The sequence below is a fragment of the Zeus faber genome (genome assembly GCF_960531495.2).
Source record: "Zeus faber genome assembly, chromosome: 8".
In the NCBI taxonomy this organism is placed as follows: Eukaryota; Metazoa; Chordata; class Actinopteri; order Zeiformes; family Zeidae; genus Zeus; species Zeus faber.
The window spans coordinates 3,031,549-3,055,031 of record NC_137195.1 but is presented as its reverse complement, the minus strand read 5'-3'; the positions used below and the strand labels follow the sequence as shown (position 1 = coordinate 3,055,031).

At 41.4% G+C, this 23,483-nt stretch overlaps 1 protein-coding gene across 2 annotated transcripts in view; it reads left to right on the top strand.

The window, feature by feature from the left end:
• Positions 1 to 23,483, top strand: part of LOC307233648 (mitogen-activated protein kinase kinase kinase 5) — a 40,197-nt gene that overhangs the window by 1,918 nt on the left and 14,796 nt on the right. For both annotated transcript variants that reach the window (XM_080005023.1, XM_080005022.1), the window contains exons 2-21: positions 1,906 to 2,045; positions 4,469 to 4,656; positions 5,752 to 5,920; positions 5,992 to 6,098; positions 6,234 to 6,404; positions 6,863 to 6,975; positions 7,555 to 7,714; positions 8,203 to 8,353; positions 8,879 to 8,983; positions 9,977 to 10,026; positions 10,108 to 10,203; positions 10,873 to 10,975; positions 12,059 to 12,192; positions 13,445 to 13,572; positions 19,282 to 19,418; positions 19,671 to 19,776; positions 20,789 to 20,946; positions 21,603 to 21,798; positions 22,223 to 22,394; positions 22,749 to 22,914. In XM_080005023.1, coding sequence (XP_079861149.1) covers positions 1,906 to 2,045; positions 4,469 to 4,656; positions 5,752 to 5,920; positions 5,992 to 6,098; positions 6,234 to 6,404; positions 6,863 to 6,975; positions 7,555 to 7,714; positions 8,203 to 8,353; positions 8,879 to 8,983; positions 9,977 to 10,026; positions 10,108 to 10,203; positions 10,873 to 10,975; positions 12,059 to 12,192; positions 13,445 to 13,572; positions 19,282 to 19,418; positions 19,671 to 19,776; positions 20,789 to 20,946; positions 21,603 to 21,798; positions 22,223 to 22,394; positions 22,749 to 22,914 — 2,750 coding nt within the window. The remainder of the gene's footprint in view (positions 1 to 1,905; positions 2,046 to 4,468; positions 4,657 to 5,751; positions 5,921 to 5,991; positions 6,099 to 6,233; positions 6,405 to 6,862; positions 6,976 to 7,554; positions 7,715 to 8,202; positions 8,354 to 8,878; positions 8,984 to 9,976; positions 10,027 to 10,107; positions 10,204 to 10,872; positions 10,976 to 12,058; positions 12,193 to 13,444; positions 13,573 to 19,281; positions 19,419 to 19,670; positions 19,777 to 20,788; positions 20,947 to 21,602; positions 21,799 to 22,222; positions 22,395 to 22,748; positions 22,915 to 23,483) is intronic.

Sequence of the window (23,483 nt, the reverse complement as noted above, 5' to 3'; positions counted from 1 at the left end):
AGTAAATCAAAGTGAATAAAAGTAAATAAAAGTGAATAAAAGTAAATCAAAGTAAATCAAAGTAAATCAAAGTGAATAAAAGTGAATAAAAGTGAATAAAAGTAAATCAAAGTAAATCAAAGTGAATAAAAGTAAATAAAAGTGAATAAAAGTGAATAAAAGTGAATAAAAGTAAATCAAAGTAAATCAAAGTGAATAAAAGTAAATAAAAGTAAATCAAAGTGAATAAAAGTGAATAAAAGTGAATAAAAGTAAATCAAAGTAAATCAAAGTGAATAAAAGTAAATAAAAGTGAATAAAAGTGAATAAAAGTGAATAAAAGTAAATCAAAGTAAATCAAAGTGAATAAAAGTAAATAAAAGTGAATAAAAGTGAATAAAAGTAATCCATTCAGTCATTTAAATGATTCGTTGGCTCCGCTCGTGTCGCGGGGACGCGCTCGGTGACTCAGGAACGAGGTGATGGTGGTTTCTGTTTGAGAGAACAAAACTCAGACAACCTTTTTCCTGTTGGAAAATTCATTTATTTTCCTATAACTTCATTATAATTTAACATCTACTATTGTAACTTCCTTTCAGCTTAACTTCTGCTGTGAAAAAAAATTACAATAAAAAGTATCTAATACTGCAACAACCTATTTCCTGAGACAGATAGAGACTTATAATAACCTATTATTATTAATTAAGTATATTACTATAATTGTTATAATAATAATAATTATTATTAAAATAGTATAAAATATTGTTGTTATTAATAATAATTATTATTATAAAATAAAATAATGATTATTCACTCGACGGTCAGCTATTTCGCAATAATGACCAGTGTCCAATGTAAATTTTTATTTTTATATTATTATTTTATTTATTTAATTGTGTTATTACTAATGATAACAATATAATAGTAATAAAATATATAATTAATATATATATATTGTATAAAATATCTCTCTCTCTCTCTCTCTATATATATATATTAATATTATACAATTATATGATAATTGCTGTGTCATACTGTTGTATACTGTACTGTTTATCTCCATGCTCACTTTATTCATATGCACTTTACTGCACATATCTGTATATACAAATAGCCTATCCCATATACATAACTCTATTGCCTTCTACTTTGTACCCCCACTTTGTATTATCTTTTTCAGTCTTGTTTTATTTTTATTTTATTTTATTGATATTTTTGGATTCACTAACTGCATTACGTTTATGGAATCAGTTGGTTTCAGTTAGTTGCTAGGTCGGACTTAGGTTAGTTATTATGTTCGGTTTAGTAACTGTTGTGCATAATCTCCAGGTGCGTTGCAAAGATTTCACCGCATATATGTATGAAGGTATGTCTATGTATGTCAAAAATAAACCTCTTGAATCTAATAATAACTTACATTGGACATGGTTCATTATTGTGAAATAACTGACCGACTGCTGCTATTGACCAATCAGAATCCAGTATTCCACAGACCCGTGTAATAATACTACTTAGAAGAAGAAGAAGAAGAATCTTTACTCGTCACACGGCACACACACCACAACACATGCAGTGACGGCAACCAACACACACGCACACACACACACACACACACACACACACACACACACACGCTTCGAATGGTGGCCGGTGAAATGAGGTCCTTGCTTGTGACCCACTTTTCACCGACTTAAAGTACAACTAAAGCTTATTGTTCTGCAGATGATGCTCATGCAGATCCTGATTATAATTGAAAATAGAACAGTTCAGGTGGAATCATCTCCATTTCCAAAGATATGGAGCCTTGGCGAGAGGTTGAATAGATCCAGTCCCTGATCTTTATATTATTATTTTGTATTTTATCAAAAGTAAAACATCGAGATATCTACTGTGAAATGGGGTGTGACGTGCATGTGCCTCCCCCAGATGTTTCCGTGGTGGAGATGAGCGACTTCCTGTGCCAGCCATCGCTGTTCTACCACCTGGGAGTCAGAGAGAGCTTCGGCATGAACAGCAACATCATCCTGTACTGTTACAAACAGTGCAGCGACCTGCAGGCGCTCAAGGTAACGGGGCGTCGCCTACATCCACATCCACATCCATCCTGAGTCACTTCAAGCTAAAGAAACCCAACCAAAAAATAGAACAGATCACCAAAGTGATCTGTCCAAATTCTCCTTTTACACCTTAACTCCTGTTTGACTGAACAATCATTGAGCCAACCACGTATCCCATAGTGCATCATATCCCATAGTGCAGTGCGGCTGTCCAACTGCTCATATCCCATAGTGCAGTGCGGCTGTCCAACTGCTTTCTGCAAGAGTTACAATGTTATACCATCAACAAAGATAAGGAAATTGTGAAACCACCTTCATAAAGATGTTTTTCTTCTGTATATATATATTTTCAATACATATATATATATATATATATATTTATATTTATATTTATATATATAAATGTATTGAATATATATATATATATATATATATATATATATATATATAAATGTACACCGATCAGCCACAACATTGAACCAGTGACAGGTGAAGTGAATAACATTGATCATCTGGTTCCAATGACACCTGTCAAGGGGTGGGATATATTATTATTTTATATATACTGTTATATATTATTTATTATATATACACTGTTATATATTATAATTATATATACACTGTTATATATTATTATAATTATATGTATACTGTTATATATTATTATTATTATTATATATATACTGTTTTATATTATGATTATATATAAATACTGTTTTATATTATGATTATATATACTGTTATATATTATAATTATATATACACTGTTATATATTATTATAATTATATGTATACTGTTATATATTATTATTATTATTATATATATACTGTTTTATATTATGATTATATATAAATACTGTTTTATATTATGATTATATATACTGTTATATGTTATTATTATATATACACTGTCATATATATATATATACTGTTATATATTATTATTATATATACACTGTTATATATTATTATATATATACTGTTACATATTATTATTATTATTATTATTATTATTATTATTATTATATATACACAGTTATATATTATTATAATATATAAACTGTTGTACATTATTATATATATACTGTAATATATCATCATTATATATATAGTGTTGTATATTATTATTATATGAGGCAGCAGGTGAAGAGTCAGTAGTTGAAGTTGATGTGTTGAAGCAGCGTAAGGATCTGAGCCACTTTGACAAGGAGCACATTGTGATGCTGGACGACTGGGTCAGAGCATCTCCACAAGCACAGGTCTTGTGGCTGTTCCTGCTGCGCAGTGGTTACTACTACTACTAAAAGTGTCCAAGGAAGGACGACTGGTGAACCGGCGACAGGGTCATGGGGCCCAAAACTCATTGATGCACGTGGGGAGTGAAGTCTAGCTCGTCTGGTTGGATCCCCCAGAAGAACTACTGTAGCACAAAGTGGTAAAAAGTGGATGGTGCTATGATAGAAAGGTGTAGAACACACAGTGCATGGCAGCTTGCTGCGTATGGGAGCTCACAGTGTCCATGCTGACCCCTGTCCACCCCTGAAAGCACCTACAATGGACACGTGAGCGTCACAACTCGACCGTGGAGCAATGGAAGAAGGTGGTGCTCTGATGAATCACCTTTTCTTCTACACCATGTGGATGGGTGGGGTTAGGGTCCGATCCCATGGAGCATCCGTGGGATGTGCTGGAACAACAAGCCCGATCCCCCCAACTCCCCACCTCCAACTTCCAGGACTTAGAGGATCTGCTGCTAACGTCTTGGTGCCAGACACCACAGGACACCTTCAGAGTCTGGTGGAGTCCATGCCTCCACCTCACAGCTGTTTTGGTGGCACGAGGGGGAGCTCCACAATATTAACGTTATTAGTGCTGCTTTTAATGTTGTGAATGATCAGTGTACATTTAAATCTTTTTTCTACACTACAGTTCATTACTAACCTTCAGATTGATTCAAAGGGGGCCGGTCTGCATTGACACAGGGGCCACATTTGGCCCGTGGGCCGCTGGTTGATTAAGTCCGCTGTAGTGCATTTGAGTATTAGGTTTGTTTAATCTGGTTTTCAACTGAATCCCCATCGAGATGCATTGAAATTCAAAGAGGTTTGATGCTGTTGTGGGAGAAGACGAGCTCAGGTTGTGAGGGCTCGTGTGTTGAAATGAAAACACAAAACAAAAGAAGACGTCATGTGATCTGTCCAAATCACTTTGGCCAATCCCTGTTAAAAGGGGTCCCTGCATAAAACGGTTGGGATTTTGTCGTTGTTTTTGCTTTATTTATTTATTTTGGGGGGCTCTTTTTGGTAAAGCATGACTTTCCACACGGAGATGAAACAAGTGTGATCTTATCTAAAAGTTATGAAATGGCATCAATATTCATGTCAATACTCTCAAATGGAAACTTCATCTATACCTGTCCCTCCTGGGTGTAGGAGCAGTGTGGCAGCTACACCTTCCTGCCCTACGTGGTGTCTCCCCAGGGGAAGGTCCTGGCCTGCGACGCCTCTGTCATGCAGGGTATCAAGGACCTGATGGAGCCCAGGTTCCAGCTGGAGCTGCTGCTCACGCCGCTGGTGGAGAAGCTGGTGACGCTGCTGGAGGGCGTGCACGTCAGAGCCAGGTTACAAGTTAATACTGTTATTACACCACTATTACTGTGTTAACACCACTATTACGGTTATAACATCACTATTACTGTTATAACATCACTATTACTGTGTGAACACCACTATTACTGTTATAACACCACTATTACTGTTATAACATCACTATTACTGTTATAACATCACTATTACTGTTATAACATCACTATTACTGTGTTAACACCACTATTACTGTTATAACATCACTATTACTCTTATAACACCACTATTACTGTTATAACATCACTATTACTGTTATAACACCACTATTACTGTTATAACACCACTGTTACTGTTATAACATCACTATTACTGTGTTATAACACCACCACATGTCATAAGTACCTTTTCTGAAAGTAACGTGTATAAGACATATATTGGAAATTTCATATTTTCCCTTTTTTTGTTATTCTTTCAGGTTTATTGTATATTAACAATGTCGTCTATTCTTTTGTTATTTTTTTAGGTTTTAGTGTATGTTGCCAAATGTTTCTATTTTTACTACTTTATTATTATGTCCTGTTTGTCCTGATGAGAGCTGCTGTTCACCACAATTCCTAATGTCAGTACGTCAGTAAGATTTCAATGCTTGTATGTAGGATTTATATGTATAAATCCTACATATTCAAAACAATACTGTATATATTTAGACGTACTATATCAATGTAAGACATACTATATTTGAATACGTGGAATGATAGAAGCTCATTATATTTAATCTCCACACATGTTAAATATTTATATAGAGCCAAGAGTAGAGGGTTTCCCACACGGTCACGGACACAGGTTCTAAAGGAGGAGCCCGGTGTCTGTGTTGTCAGTGAGTATCTTCTAAAGGAGGAGCCCGGTGTCTGTGTTGTCAGTGAGTATCTTCTAAAGGAGGAGCCCGGTGTCTGTGTTGTCAGTGAGTATCTTCTAAAGGAGGAGCCCGGTGTCTGTGTTGTCAGTGAGTATCTTCTAAAGGAGGAGCCCGGTGTCTGTGTTGTCAGTGAGTATCTTCTAAAGGAGGAGCCCGGTGTCTGTGTTGTCAGTGAGTATCTTCTAAAGGAGGAGCCCGGTGTCTGTGTTGTCAGTGAGTATCTGCGCCAGTCGCTGCGTCAGGAGATCCGCCTGGTGAGGGAGCGGTTCAGCGGGCCGGAGCTAAGCCGGGAGCTGGGCCGCATCCAGAACCGCCTGGACACGGTGGAGCTGCTGAGCCCCGACATCCTGACCAGCCTGCTGCTGTGCTACCGCGACGCGCAGGTGGGGAACCCCGAGCGTCGGGACGGCGAGCGGATGGATGGATGCTCAGTAACCCATTTGAATCTGTTCAGGACTACGACGCCATCATCAAACTTGTGGAGATGCTGAGCAACCTGCCCACGTGCACGGTGACCGCGCATGTCAACATCAAGTTCCACTACATATTTGCACTGAACAGGTATTAACAGTACTAGTAATATCAATAATAACAATAACAATATGCTGTAATACTACATATCAGCTCTCGAGAGCGACCCGTCCGACCAAACAAACAGGGATATAACATGGACGATTGATGTGGTGGTGCATCCAGGAGGAACCTCCCTGGGGACCGGGCCAGGGCCCTGGAGGTGATCCTGCCCATCGTGGAGTCCGGGGGCCGGGTGGTCTCGGACCTGTACTGCCTGTGTGGACGGATCTACAAGGACATGTTCATGAGCTCCGGCTTCACGGACCACGGCAGCAGGGAGCAGGCCTGCTACTGGTACGCTTCTGTTTCTGGTTCCCGCACGCCCCCCTCCTGGGATCCGACGCCGTGCGCGGCTCCTAAAGTTCTGGTAGACGAGATACAGTGAATACAGACTAACATATAAGTTCTTTCTCCCACGGCTCTGGGGGATACTCCATTCCGATTGGTCGATAGGGGCAAACAGCGGTTTCTGAATAACGACTGTCGATCTCTTAATAACGACCGTGGCCACGGGCGACGAGTTCTGCTTCTGGTTTCACGTCCCTCGTACCCCCCTTCAGAGCGAGCGCGGGGGTTATTTGGCGATAATGACGGGCTGGCCGTACCCGTCTCCAACACCTGATGTGTCATTAAATGTAAATTCCATTCACAGAAAAAGAACAACTCTGATCCATTTTCAAGCAGCATAAAACATTTTTTTTTAAACTACATCTCTAGATCTTTTACCACCTTTCTGGCTTCTCTGGCTCCAGGTACGGGAAAGCTTTCGAGGTGGAGCCGACGCTGCACTCCGGCATCAACAACGTGGTCCTTCTGATGGCTGCGGGCCACGAGTTTGACACCTCCATCGAGCTGCGGAAGATAGGTGCAGCCGCCCTCTCTGTTTGCTTCTTGTTGGCTGGTTTCATTGAAGCTCGCTGGAGATGTTTCCAACATGCATCTGATGTTCCACCACAGACACCTTGACTCGGATCAGGGGCCGGAACACGGGGGACACCGGGATTTTTTGTCCCCCATTGTCAGCTATTACGGTAATACAACACTGGCCACAGCGGTGTCGTTAGGCGTGGCCGTCCGGGGCTTCAGCACCGAATGTTTTCCGAAAAGACTCCGATCTAACATAGCCCCGCAGGGCGGGCCCTGCCCCCCACCGCGCCCTCTCTCAAGGTCCCGACTGTGCCCAGGACCCCCCAATGGGTCTCCCGTGATCGCAAAACACTTTGGGTTTTTTTATCTTAGATTTAGGTTCTTTTATTTTACTCTATTTTACTCTTATGGAACGAAACCAGCACCGCGAGTAAGGGCGACACGTTCTGCATCACTAGCTGAGCAGCAGCCAGCTGAGCAGGAAGGACCAGCTGGAGAACACTGAGGACGGTCTGGAATAGAACTGTAGGATCTGATCTGATCTGATCTCATCTCATCTCATCTCATCTTCCCTCAGGAGTGACCCTGAGCAGCCTGCTGGGCAGGAAGGGCAGCCTGGAGAAGATGAAGGACTACTGGGACGTGGGCTTCTTCCTGGGGGCCAGCATCCTGGCCAACGAGCTGCGGAAGGTGATCGAGGCGTCGGAGAAGCTCTACCGCCTCAACGCCCCCATCTGGTGAGTCTGCAGTAGTACACCACCTCAACATCTGGTGAGTCTGCAGGTGTACACCACCTCAACATCTGGTGAGTCTGCAGTAGTACACCACCTCAACATCTGGTCACATCATAATTATATTATGAACACAATATTGCAAGAATATGTAGAATATACTTACAGATGAATGAATATGTATATCTTTAGAATAATATTCACATTGATAACAATGGATACACTTCTATATCAACAATTCTAACAATTCTATATCAAAATATGTATGTATGTATGTATGTATGTATGTATGTATGTATGTATGTATGTATGTATGTATGTATGTATGTATGTATGTATGTATGTATGTATGTATGATACGGTGCAAAATTATGATTATTTTTCTTATTTATATTTATTATTATTATTCAATTTTCCTTTGTTGATGTGATAACATCCACAGTGAAGCTGGGTCCTCACTCCTTGGTTCATATTTATTCATATTTCTCCCCCAGGTACGTGGGCTCCATCATGGAGACGTTCATCCTGTACAACCAGTTCGTCAAACCCCCGGAGGTGCCGTCGTCCAAGCAGCAGACGGTCAGCTTCTGGATGGAGCTGCTGCTGCAGGCCTGCAAGCCCAGCGTGTGCACCCAGCGCTGCCCCGTACGCCACGCCAGCACCTCCACCTTTATTGGATGAGAGTCAAATCAATTATCTGTTTTTTAATAGCTTAACAATCTGAAAAAATACAAATAGCCAATTATATAAAAATAGCCAAAATAATGAAAATTGCCAAATTAAAAAACCTAAATTTTGCAAATATACAAAAATTGCTAAATAAAAGACATGCACATGGATAACAGCGGGTGAGTAGATATAAATGATTAGTGTCTACAACATTATTACAGTGTTATACAATATATTGCACAATATATAATACAATATATGAATAATTATTATCATTATTATTATTATAACAATCATAATACGAAACAAATTCCTCAGCTTTTTACTCAGCAATAGAGAAATAAAGAAGAAATGTTTTCACGACATTGATTAAAAAGTTGAAAATTTTCTGAAAGTCGATTAAAGTGCATGAGTGTGTGCGTGTGTGTGTGTGTGTGTGTGTGTGTGTGTGCATGTGCATGTGTGCGTGCGTGTGCATGTGTGTATGTGTGGTGCTTCCAGGTCCTGATCCTGGAACCTTCCAAGGTTTTCCAACCGGCCGTGGTGAGTGTGAGCGAGGAGGACGAGAGTCGAACGCTGCAGCTCAAACACATCACACCGCTCAAGGTATGAACACACACACACATACACCATACACACACACACACGCACACACACACACACACACCATACACACACACACACACACACACACACACACACACCATATACACACACACACACACCATACACACACACACACACACACACACACACACACACACACACACACACACACACACACACACACGCGCGCGCGCGCACGCACGCACACACACCATACACACACACACACACACCATACACACACACACACACACACACACACACACACACACACACACACACACACACACACCATACACACACACACACACACACACACACACACACACACACGCACACACACACACACACCATACACACACACACACACACACACACACACACACACCATACACACACACACACACACACACACACACACACCATACACACACACACACACACACACACACACACACACCATACACACACACACACACACACACACACACACACACCATACACACACACACACGCACACACACACACACACCATACACACACACACACACACACACACACACACACACCATACACACACACACACACACACACACACACACACACACACACACACACACGCACACACACACACACACCATACACACACACACACACACACACACACACACACACACCATACACACACACACACACACACACACACACACACACACACACACACCATACACACACACACACACACCATACACACACACACACACACACACACACACACACACGCACACACACACCATACACACACACACACACACACACACACACACACACACACACACACCATACACACACACACACACACCATACACACACACACACACACACACACACACACACACACACACACCATCCATGGATGGATAAATACTGTTTGTATGTTATGAACGTTGTGTTTCTTCTTCCTGTCTCAACGTAATTTCTCGTCTTCCACAGAAAGGTTTACACCAGTGGACCTTCCCAGCCTCAGCCATCCGGGGAGTGAGGTATCTGTCTGTCTGTCTGTCTGTCTGTCTGTCTGTCTTCATATCCTAATATTAATACTTTTGGGGTCTTTGTACCGTCAGTGCCTCTAAGATCGACGAGCGGAGCTGCTTCCTGTACGTTCACTACAACTCAGACGACTTCCAGCTGTGCTTCCCCACAGAGCAACACTGCAGCGGGTGAGAGGAGGGAGGGAGGGAGGGTCCCATTGAAACAGGGCGGAGCAGGAAGTGATGTTCACTGTGTGAAAGCTTCCTGTTTCATTTGAACAGGAAGTGTGTGAAGCTCCTTCACCAGTTAAAACCACTTTCAAAACCATTCCTCATGTTTGGGTTCCGTGCATGACCTCACTTCCTGTGCGTCACTTCCTGTTGTCTGCCTGTGTCCTTTTCCACGGCACAGATTTGGGAAATCCCAGGAAGCGTCCTGAGGAGCCACGCCCTCCACACACAACAACCTTTCATTCCTTCAAACTTTCTATCGTCAGAGTTTGTCATTTTAGGACGTTCAGCGTCGTGTTTTTACACTTCATTGGTTTATTCTCGTCTTAACGAGGTCAATGATCGGTCCTTAGCAACACTTTATCGATCACTCAACAACCACACACACACACACACACACACACACACGCACACACACACACACACGCACACACACATACGCGCGCTATATACATACACACACACACACTAAAACACCACTTGCGGTGGCGGACCACACCACCAACAGGAGGATCATCATGTGGAGGAGCACACGCAGAGCGGACACGCCCTGTTTCTGATGAAGTATATTATGGGATTTTTAAAAACACATTGATGTTTAATGTGAATGTCATGTTTGTCCTGGAGGTTCTGTGAGCTCGTCAACTCTCTGCTGCAGCAAAATCAACAAAACCAGCAAAATAAAACCCCCCATGGAGACCCCAGCTGCCTGACCGGAGGGCTGCTGGAGGTCAGTGCACATCATACATCACACATCATACATCACATATCATACATCACACATCATACATCACACATCATACATCATACATCACACATCATACATCACACATCATACATCATACATCACATATCATACATCATACATCACACATCACATATCATACATCACACATCATACATCATACATCATACATCACACATCACACATCATACATCATACATCACATATCACACATCACACATCACACATCATACATCATACATCACACATCACACATCATACATCATACATCACATATCACACATCACATATCATACATCACACATCACACATCACACATCATACATCATACATCACACATCACACATCACACATCACACATCACACATCACACATCACACATCACACATCACACATCACACATCACACATCACACATCATACATCACACATCACACATCACACATCATACATCACACATCACACATCACACATCACACATCACACATCATACATCACACATCACACATCACACATCACACATCATACATCACACATCACACATCATACATCATACATCACATATCATACATCACATATCATACATCACACATCATACATCACACATCATACATCATACATCATACATCATACATCATACATCACACATCATACATCACACATCACATATCATACATCACATATCATACATCATACATCATACATCACACATCACACATCATACATCACACATCATACATCATACATCATACATCACATATCATACATCATACATCACATATCATACATCATACATCACACATCATACATCATACATCACATATCATACATCATACATCACATATCATACATCATGCATCACATATCATACATCATACATCACATATCATACATCATACATCATACATCATACATCATACATCACATATCATACATCATACATCATACATCATACATCATACATCACATATCATACATCATACATCATACATCATACATCGTATGTTCATACACATGTTGAATGTAGATAAACTGACCTCCACTGACCTCTGACCTGTGTCTCCTGCAGTTTGTGTATGAGACGTGTGAGGGCGGGGCCAGGGTGGTGCTGGGTAAGGGGACGTACGGGGTGGTGTACGCCGGCCGCGACCTCAGCAACCCGGTCCGCATCGCCATCAAGGAGATCCCCGAGAAGGACAGCTCGTAGGGGAACTCCGTCTTCCAACCATCCATCCATCCATCCATCCACCCATCAATCCTTTCATCCACCCATCCATCCATCTACCCATCCACCCATCCACCCCTCATCCATCCACCACCCATCCATCCATCCTTGCACCCATCCATCCATCCACCCATCCATTCAAATTCAGGTTTTGACAGAACAATTGAAATTTTTTTTTTGTTAAATTCCATAAAAATAAAATATATAAAGACTCTTTAACCAAACATAGTTTAAACAACTATTTATAATAATAGTTCAAAATATAATTCTTTAAACCATTTTTTAAAATATGATAATAAAAATCTCAGCTATTTAAACAGTGATTGCGCTCCACAAGGATCCGTTCTCAGTGTTTTCTTTTCCAGTCTGTTCTCACAGTCAGTTTTCCTTAAAATGTCCATAACAGGAGCGTTGTGGTGCCAGCGCCCCCCGGGGAGACGCAGCAGCCGTGGGATTTAACCTCCACTGCAGAGACACTACGCTGTGTATCACAGAAATATCAAAGAAAGATCTCATTTCAAACGCTTGAGTTGGATCAGAATCTGAATGAGTTCATGTATTTACACGTATGAGGAATGTCACGGTGACGATTAGTCATTAGTATAATTGTAAAATACAATTATAATAATAAAATAATATTAATAAATAATAAATAAAATAAAACGAGTAATAAAGAAACATTTCTGAATTATATATAAATAAAATATAAATTATTATTACCATGAATTCATTATTTTAATGTATTCATGGTAATTAATAATAAGTGACCAGATCCCCTACATGAACTATATGTATGTTTTTCTCAGAATGTATGGTAGATTTTTTTTTTTCATTAGTTACTTTATATTATCTATCCTTAATAAAACATAATGCTTCATATTTTTGTATAAACTCAAACCTCATTCTCTGGGAATCTGGTACAGTGTAGTATCTAGCACAGAGCTGCAAGTGGACACTGACTATTGGAGTCATAAAAGCTATGTTAGCAGGTAGTTAGCTAGATTAGTTAGGTTTTGTCAACTAGTTATTAGTAATTTCTCCGTTTTGAATTGAAGAAATGTAAATAAATATTAAAATTCCCTTTTTTAGATGCATGGAGCTTTTTTAAAACGGTCTCAAAATATGCACCACAAGTTGATATTTGGAAATGTAGAAAATCTAGTTTGCAGTTTGTTGTTGCTCTCTGTGATATTCTGTGATATTTTCTCTGATATTCTGTGATATTTTCAGGTATTCTCAGCCGCTGCACGAGGAGATCGCGCTGCACCGGAGGCTGAAGCACCGGAACATCGTCCAGTACCTGGGCTCCGTCAGCCAGGACGGCTTCATCAAGATCTTCATGGAGGAGGTTCCTGGAGGTGAGTGCACTTTACACAGCAGTTGGACAGCTTTTGTTTAAAATATTTTCAAAATAGAAGAAAATCAAGATCAACTTTGTTGATCATTATGGCAACATAGAAATATCTGAAAAATAGAAAAGTGCGCTTGATAAATGAGAAGTCAATAACAAATAGGCCTAGAAGTGAACTTAAAAATGCCAATAAACTATAAAACGACAGATCTACTGTAAAATAGAAAACATGGCAACTTTCAATTAACCTAGAAATGAACAGAAAATTTGAAAAATAATTAAAATAAATATATTTCAAAATATAATCATAATTATGATTGTGATACTTCACTACAGATATGTATGAATGTATGTATATGTATGTGACAAATAAACCTCTTGAATCTTGAATTCTAAATAATAAAGTTTATATGCTGTGTTTACTTTAGTGCAGGGTGTAAAAACAACATAAAAATAACAGTGAGACTCTTTCTACAGACGACATTTCTCCCCAAAAGCAAACAGGCCTTCAGGCTTCTCCATGTTGACTTTCTTCAGCTGTCTCCAGGTTTATTCTGGAATATTTTCTTGGGGTTTGTTCCTCGTGTCCGGACGTGTTTCTTTTCAGCTTCTCTTTGCATTCCCAGCGCTGAGCCAGGGAGGAGCTTCACTGCAAGACCACACTGGTTGTGTGTGTGCGTGCGTGCGTGCGTGCGTGCGTGCGTGCGTGGTTACATAAGACAGCTAAGAAGTGGTGAAATTCAGTGCAATCTTTCTGACGGTGTCCTCAGAAGAATCCAAGTGTTGAAGTCAAGCGTTGCCTCATTCCACGATCCAAAAGCAACGATAACCACAACAGCCCAGAAAGGCCATGCCAGGGTGCGACCCAGGGGAGAAAACATTTTAAATAAAATAAATGTCACGACTCAAATACTGAATGTTCTTTTGTGCCAGCTGGAGTTATAAGGGAAAAAAGAAACTACGTGACCATCTTGTTCTAAGTATTTTAGGAAGTCCTGCGTATCCATGACACAAGCAGATCAATAAACTATCAATATTCAAATAATGTGCTACCATTTATAAACTCAATATTAGTCAAAATAAATTTCCGTAATGTGGCAGAAGAAAAACATTACTGGAGGCTCTTCAACAATAACTTAAACAACTAGAGCGGGTAAGTAACAAATGTGATTCACAAACCTAAACATTTTAAAATGTAGCATTCAATATTATATTTCTTATTTTCCATAATTTTTATTTTTACCCTTAAAGGTACAATTCATAACTGCAAACAATAAGCCTGAGATCTCACCAGTCATCGCTCTAATAGAAGCCTAACTGGCGTTTTTATAACATTTGATCAACTATCCATTATCTCATGGTCAATTTAGGTTACCCAACTCCTAAAAATATAAAAATCACATAATTGTGTGTTAAGCTGTGAACTGCTAGTCTTACCTTTTGGCCAGGGAGTATTCAACTCTAAGTCACATTTTTCTGTAGTCTGATTAGAGAAAAATCAATAGGTTATTTGATATTTCAAATCATGTTAACACCTTTACTTAAAAAAAACAAAACTAAAACATTATATACAGTATATATAATGACAATAACATAAACAAACATTAATCGATCCACAAGATGTTTTTAAAATTTAAACTTAAATTTTTTGAATGCCCAAATTAAAAGCCATTGAAACGGCCAACCTATTTCACATCAATTTCAGTGTTGCTAAGTTTTATACTGTATATCAACAGCTACCTTATTTAATTTCAAATCAAGATTGCTTCTTGAGTAAAAGAAAAAAAAGAAAAATACAAATAATAATGCTGGTCGATACTTAAACAATTGCCAGTTTTAATGAAAAAAGTAACCGGTAAAGATTTGAAGACACAAACACTATTGTATATCATAGAGAGAAAAAAAAATTCACAAACAAAATCCCTATTGGAGTACCTGGCAAAAATTAACAAAAGATGGGAAGAATTTTCATTTATTTTGTTACCGAAATGGTTGGCAGCACATTCTCAAAACAGCAGCCTCAGATTGCTTCTTAGTCAGGATGGTGATTCCCCTCCGCAGCCCTGTATAAAGGGGGAAAAACAAGGGGAAAAGGGGATGGGTATGCTGTATTTCAAGCTTGTTATGCAAATATGCTAGTGGGGTTGTTAACACATCGACTAACGTTTGTAAGAAAATGTTATCAACTTTAATTGACTGAATGTATGAAGTAATTGGGCTTATTAACACATGAATACTGTGTAATATATTTTTAACTCACCTATAATGGGAACAGCGTTGCACTCAGCTGGAGCAGTGATGCTGCTCTTTGGACGGAAGTATGGCTGGCAGGTCAGGAGTCAGTTTGATGGTTGAGATGTGAAGGACATCACAGAGATGGATGTCGCTCATTTTGGTTCTCAATCTGCTTATGTTATGAGCCAAACAGACTCACCATGCTTTTTGCGTGGCATCTCATCAGAGGAAACTTGGCCTTTCCCTAGCTCCGGTAGAAGTCGGGTAGGGAGAGAAGCTGATTCTTCACAGAATTATCACACTGCATTTCGATAAGTTCTAATTGCAGACTCTCTTCCACTTCTGCTGCTTCCATCAGGAAGGGAGTTGAGAACAGCTTGATTTTTTCTCAATGATAGAAAAATCTTGGAAGCGCTGACTGAATTCTATCATGAGAGATGTGATCACAGGCACATATTTCCCCTTTTTAGGAGAAAGCTTGGCCTTTGGAAAAGCAAATTTGAATTCCAACAGCATGGGGAAGTGTGCAACATTGGCGTTGCGTAGTTGTGTCTCAAAAAGACAGTTGTGGTACAAGCTGGTGTTTGCCTTGTAGGCTCTTGTTCAGAGTGTTAAGATGATAAGATCAACTAAAAATAGCCAGGTCTGCCAACCAAAGAGGGTCACTCAGCTCATGAAGAGGTCGGTCCTTCTCTTTCAAAAAATGGTCGATTTCTGATCTCAGAGAATAAAACCGCTGCAGCACTGATCCGCGACTTAGCCAGCGCACATCAGAATGGTAGAGTAGATCCCCTTATTCAGCATCGACATCAGATAGAAAAGCTTCAAATTCTCTCTGGTAGAGCCCTCGTGCTCGAATTATGTTGACAGTTTTCACAACAGTGTTCATCACATCGCCAAGCTGGACTTCTTGGTGGACAACACAGGGCATTTTAATAGCCTCACCTCCACTCTCTTGCACCTTGGCGCACACCATAGAGGCCATTCCTTTGCACTCGCCTGTCATTACTGAAGCACCATCCGTTGTAACTCAGCACAGCTTGTCCCATTTAAGTCCCATCTTGTCAGTTGCATCTGACACAGCTTCAAAAATGTCCTTATCTGTTGTTCTGCCCTTTAGACTCCCAAGATCAAGCGGCTCCTCCGTAATGCAAAAGTTATCGTCAATACCCAAAAACATTAACAGCTGTGCGGTATCTGTGGCGTCTGTGCGCTTATTACATGCAATAGAGTAAAAATCAAAAGCATAAGTTTTATCCAACACTTGATGTTTTAAGTTAGCCAACAAGTCTTCGATTCGCCGCACAACTGTGTTTCTAGACATGCTAACTCTTGTTTTGTGGAGAAGCTGCCTTGTTCAAGACAGTAGCTCCACCTAGTGTTAAAACTAAGAAGTACAATACAGTGAAGAACAAGTTTCATGTGTGGGCCATATTCCATTATATTTTTAGAATTTGCTGCGGGCCAATGAAAATGGACCACGAGCCGCAGTTGGACCTCGGGCCGTAGTTTGGACACCCCTGCTCTAGATCGATACAATCTTTAAGCTTACTCATACCTATCTCCTTCGATCTTCCCTGATCGGCACAATATCTCAGCTTACTCAAAGCTTTTTCCTACCATCATCCCTGATCGGTACAATATCTCAGTAAGTCCTCACCTTAATTTGTTCAGGATCTCGGGTTGTCTATTCTGGATCTGCCGTCATGTCAGGGGGCTCCTTCTTGGATGTCTCTGCCTGCCGTTGTGCACACAACCTGGACATGAAGCGGTCCAACAGAGACAAGCAGAGAGTCTCATCATCGTTGCCAAATTGTTGTTGGAGAATTTCTCCTGTGTGATTGGTGAGGTTAATCTGCTTGCTACAGGAAAACAAAACTGAGAGTATTAAAGATATTTATTTTGCAGAATAAAGAGAAAGATTCAGAGCTGCTCCAAGGCAATGTTCTGACCAGTCTGCTCCTGCTTCTGACCAAGAGGGCTTTATACCGATGAAAGGTTGTGTACCATTGGTCAGGTGTCATTTACAGGACTATGCCAACTCTATCATCAATTGATCAATTCAAATCAATCAGGAGCTCTTACAATTGTATAAGCGTCAAACTCAGGTCACGGGTACAGTCTGACTAAGCCATAAAACACACACAATTACATTACATTGATCAGACGCTTTTATCCAAAGCCACTTACAATTATTCAAACAGCGACGGACGCAGCCATCAGGAGCAATTAGGGGTTAAGTGTCTTGCTCAAGGACACTACAGCATGCTAGCAGGAGGAGCCTGGGATCCAACCAGCAACCTTTAGATGACTAGACCACCAGCTCTACCTCCTGAGCTACCATCCCCACAATGGTCTGTCAATGCCTGAATGTGATCTGTTTTTTTCAGGTGGACAATAGGCAATGTTTAGACAACAGTCTCTTCATATAAACTCTGAGAGACTCATTAAAAACTCCAAGGCAATCTGGTTTAAAAGTTACGTAACATACAAAAATGGCTATTGTCCTATATAGAACATGTAAAACATCATTCACAAGGTTGATCATGTGCATTTTTCTCTCATAGTGACCATCACAAAAAAGACACATTGGGAATCTTTTAAAACAATGTACCTATTCAAGAGGAAATCACAGCAAATATGCAATAAATTAGTAAAAAATGCTGCCATCAGCAGTCAGTTATATCTGAAAAATTATCACTGAACTGTTAATAAGGGTAACTGCCTCTTCCTGCCTGGTTATTCCATCTCAGTGTATACTTTTATTTACTAAGCAGATTATAATAAATGGGATAACGTGCAGTCAGCCATCATCATTGCAAAATAAGCTAAAAAACCCTGTCAGGGGTTATTTTGCGATAACGACCGGCTAGCTGTACGTTATCTCTTGTCCAATTTTTTAAAGAAGACCTATTATGCTCCTTTTTACACAAGTTAATAAAGGTCTCTGAGAGGATTCCTTTGTCGTTAGTTTACCTCATTATTTGACACTTTGGCCACGTCCAATATCAACATCCCTGTGGGAGTCTCTGCCCACTGGTACGGGTTCAGGGTTCAGAGTCTTTCTGGCTGTGGGTTGCCGACATGGTGAGAGTTTTTAATATAAACTTGAGCACGAAGGCTCGCTGGCCAAAAGGATAAACAATGGACAATAACACTGTGATTGGGCGCAGGAGGAATGACGCTCCAGTCCGGCTCCTGGTCGGCTGACGAGCTTATGCACCGAACCCATTCTGCAAGACAGACAAACATTCAGGAAGCTTCCTGCACGGATCGGAGGCACTGATTGGTCTGATCCGGGGCAGCCGGGGTGGCCGCGGGAAGGAAGCCATGCTGCCGCGGCCGCGGAACGACCACGACCCTTGGTCCGCCACAAAGCCACAGTGTAACACTATGCACTGTATATGACGGAAAATAAGGAAAAGCGTCTCAGGTCTCCTTTAGCATTCGGCTCCATTTTGAAAGGTGCTTTTGTGTTCAGGCAGTTTGTCATCCCTGCTGCGCTCCAAGTGGGGTCCTCTGAAGGACAACGAGGCCACCGTGGTGTTCTACACCAAGCAGGTCCTGGAGGGACTCAAGTATCTCCATGACAACCAGATCGTCCACCGGGACATCAAGGTGACGACCGTAGAGACTGGAGAATGGAGCTCCTCCTCTTCCCTCTTCTTTCTCCTCCTCCTCCTCCTCCAGTGGAATGAGATGTTTCTCCTCCTCCTCCTCCTCCCTCTCCTCTCCCCTCTTCTCTCTTCTTTCTCCTCCTCCTCCAGTGGAATGAGATGTTTCTCCTCCTCCTCCTCCCTCTCCTCTCCCCTCTTCTCTCTTCTTTCTCCTCCTCCTCCAGTGGAATGAGATGTTTCTCCTCCTCCTCAGGGCGACAACGTGCTGATCAACACCTACAGTGGAGTTCTGAAGATATCGGACTTTGGGACGTCCAAGCGTCTGGCGGGCATCAACCCCTGCACCGAGACCTTCGCCGGTGGGATTCCCCACGCACCTTCCATTAAACATCTTTAAATGTGCAACATTACTTTTTTAAGAAAATTTCCCGAAAACAGCCTCATTCTGTATTTCACGACAAAATTCAACATTGTATGTGGTAACAGTAATAGATAAAAAATCTTGCAAATCATTTTTTTTTTTTAAGATCGTCATTAAACAGAGACCAGGTTTTCTTAAACTTCTCCCGACATCCCAGCAGTGTATATCCCATTATATTTTAGTTTTAATAGCAATGAAAGAAGCACTGCTGCTTTCTCATTGATCTCAGTCTGCACTGGCCCAGGTAAAGTACAGGGTCATACCACACACATTAGGAAGACATTGAAATAGTGGGACCCAGAACGTGACCCAGGGAAACAGTGTGGTGACATCTTGTACTGCATTTATTAATTTGTATTTTGTTTTATATATTTTGTTTTATATATTCGGCCTGTTCCTAGCGGGCCCCGGATACGGCCCTTTTGAAAATGTTATGGCCCGAGTTCGTTTTCCGAGTTCCCACTGAACGCAGCATCAGTTCGCTCGCACCCGAGTTACCGTACACCTTTCCCAGTTCCCACTGAACGCAGCATTAGATCGCTCGCTGCCGTTTATTGTTGGTCTGATGGCTGCTGTTTCACTATGTTCATCTTGCATTTAGCATTTAATTTTATGGATATTGACCTGTTTCAAAAGCCCCTGATGTCTGCTTAGAAGTGCTGTTGAGGATATATAAACAGGCCTGCTTTCAGTGTGATGCACCCTCTTTTACTATATTCATTCATTTGTGGATATGGACCCATCAGAAAACACCGTTACAGCCATTCGTTGTCAAGGAATTCTGTGCGGTCCACGAATCCCCGGAGGTTCCCTATTTGGCCGACTCGCTCCTGAAGTTGAATATCCCTGGTGTATATAAACGTACTTCCGTACTTACTGAGCTGCTGTTACGCCCGAATTTCCTCAATAAAGCACTTGTGTCATGGAAGCGTCCCCCATGTTCCCCTCAGGGACCCTGCAGTACATGGCTCCGGAGATCATCGACCAGGGCCCGCGGGGCTACGGGAAGCCCGCCGACATCTGGTCCCTGGGCTGCACCATCATAGAGATGGCCACGGGGAAAACACCCTTCCACGAGCTGGGCAGCCCCCAGGCGGCCATGTTCAAGGTACCTGAGCCCCTCAGAACCCTCCCGGTGGAAACGGGAAGTGACAGAACAGCTTCTCATGACGAGCAGAAGGTTTAAATATTTAGCACTTTACAAAGCAGCACTTCCACCTTCTCCGCTTGAATTTGGAGAAGACACAAGAACTGCAGCTTCTGGCCGTGCTTCCATGCAGTTCAATTGGGCAAACGTTTAAGACAAAAGAAACACAAGAAATGTCCTTGCAGAAAGCAATCAACTCAAATTATTATTTTTGAACACGTTTTGAATAATGGCAATATCACATTTTATTTGAAATGAAAAGTACATCCAGAGTGTAACGCTGCTACAGCAGGTTAGCAGTAGGAAGTGATCCAACTTCCTGTTTCTAGTCTCTTACTTTTAGCCCCAAGAGCTGATTTGTGGAAGTGCAAATGTCAAATAAATAAAAAACCTGATAAAATGCAGTTTTCAGCCATATATTGTGGTGTAGCATGTAAAGACTGTCTGACAATAATGTTGTTTTTGTACCTTTTATTTTATTTTAAGGCTTAAATGATTGCCCTATTAAACTGCAAATTATCGCAGTGAGAAGAAAAATGTAGGATCTGTCCTTTAATTCGATAATAGGTGTTATAGTTATAAGGTATTATTATAAAAGGTGTGGTTTCCTCCTTCAGGTGGGCATGTTCAAGATCCACCCCGTGGTGCCGGAGGTGATGTCGGACGAGGCCAAGGCCTTCATCATGAGCTGCTTCGAGCCCAACCCAGGCCACCGCGCCACGGCCACCGAGCTGCTGAAGGACGGGTTCCTCAGGTCCAGGAGGAGGACCAGGACCCCCCAGGACCAGGAGCCCCGAGACCTGCCCTCCTCCGGTGAGGTTCTGTCTGTTCTGTCTCTTTGTCCGTCCATCCATCCATCCATCCATCCATCACTTCATCAACCATCCATCCACTCCTCCATCCATCCATCCATCCATCCATACATCCATACATCCATACATCCATACATACATCCACCCATCCTTCCATCAATCCATCCACCCATCCCTCCATTCCTCTATCCATCCATTCATCCATCCATCCATCCACACATCAATCCATCCACCCATCCATTCATCCATCCCTCCATCTATCAGTCCCGCCATCCATCCATACCTCCATCCATCCACCCATCCATCCATCCCTCCATCCATCCATCCATCCACCCATGAATCCATCCACCCATCCATCCATCCACCCATCCACTCATCCATCCATCCATCAGTCCCTCCATCCATCCATCCATCCATCCATCCAGGAGAGTACCATCGCAGTCTGTCCGTCCCCATTGCCATCTTCGTGGAGGATTCCGACTCCGCCCCCTCCCTGGACCTGTCCTGCTCTCTGGACCTGCGGCGGGTCACGCTGACGCCCAGACAGGACGTGGTCTCCGAGAGCCCGCCCTCCACCCCCGTTGGCAGCTTCCTGCTGTGAGAAACATCACGTTCTGGGTGATAGAAAGATGAGATTAAAAAGATGACGGGGTCGTGCATGAACTATAACAACATGATATTATGTCTGCTGTCTTCCAAATATATGGGAAGTTGATAATATAATTGAATTAATCATATCTTCATCCGCATGACAATAATAATAATTATAGTAATTATTATTATTATTATTTTTATTATTATTATTATTATTTAGTTTTTTCTTGCATTTTCCCACTCAGGTTTTCTCAAATTAAATATGTGCATATTAGCTTGTATAACATCTTCTTGCGTTACAATGTCACACCTTCTTCTTCCTCCGCCTGCGTCCCCACACCGCCCCGTGGTGGCCAGGGCGCCGGACGACTCCCCGGGCGACCTGAGCAGCCCGGCGGTGTCGGGGGAGAACCCGGGTCTGTTCCTGCTGAGGAAGGACAGCGAGCGCCGGGCCACGCTGCACACCATCCTGTCCGACTACATCCAGCCGGTGGTCCGCCACATCCAGGAGGCTCTGCCGCAGGTCAGAGGGTTAAAGGGAGGATGACATGACACCACACGAGGGCTTTCCTGCTTTTTCTGCTTCAAACCACAATATTCCCATCATCTGGAATTCCAGGAATTCCTTATTCTCAAGTATTTTTGATGATGTGAACTCACTGTTTCCCAATTAGTTTGTATTATATATAATTTGTAATAATATAATTTGAATTAATTAAATAATATAGGATTAAATGAAATATGGTAAAATGTACATGCCTTTGTAATAATATAATATACTTAATAATTTGCTTGTCTTTATAGTAATAATACTACTACTACTACAAATAATAATAATAAAAAACGAAATTCTAAGCGGTTCATTTTTGACCCGATGTTTGCATCGTGGGTTTAACAGGAAAACTTGGACAAGATACAAGATTTTCAAGATTGTTATTCCCCACATGCAGTCATACTGGTGTAGTGTAGTGAAATGATGAAGTGAAAACTCCAAAGCCTGAGCAAAACGAGTTGGAAGACATTTTTCTAGAAAATAATCAACATCAGAAAAAATATATAAAGATGGAGAAAATTTTATAAGCAAAAAAAAAA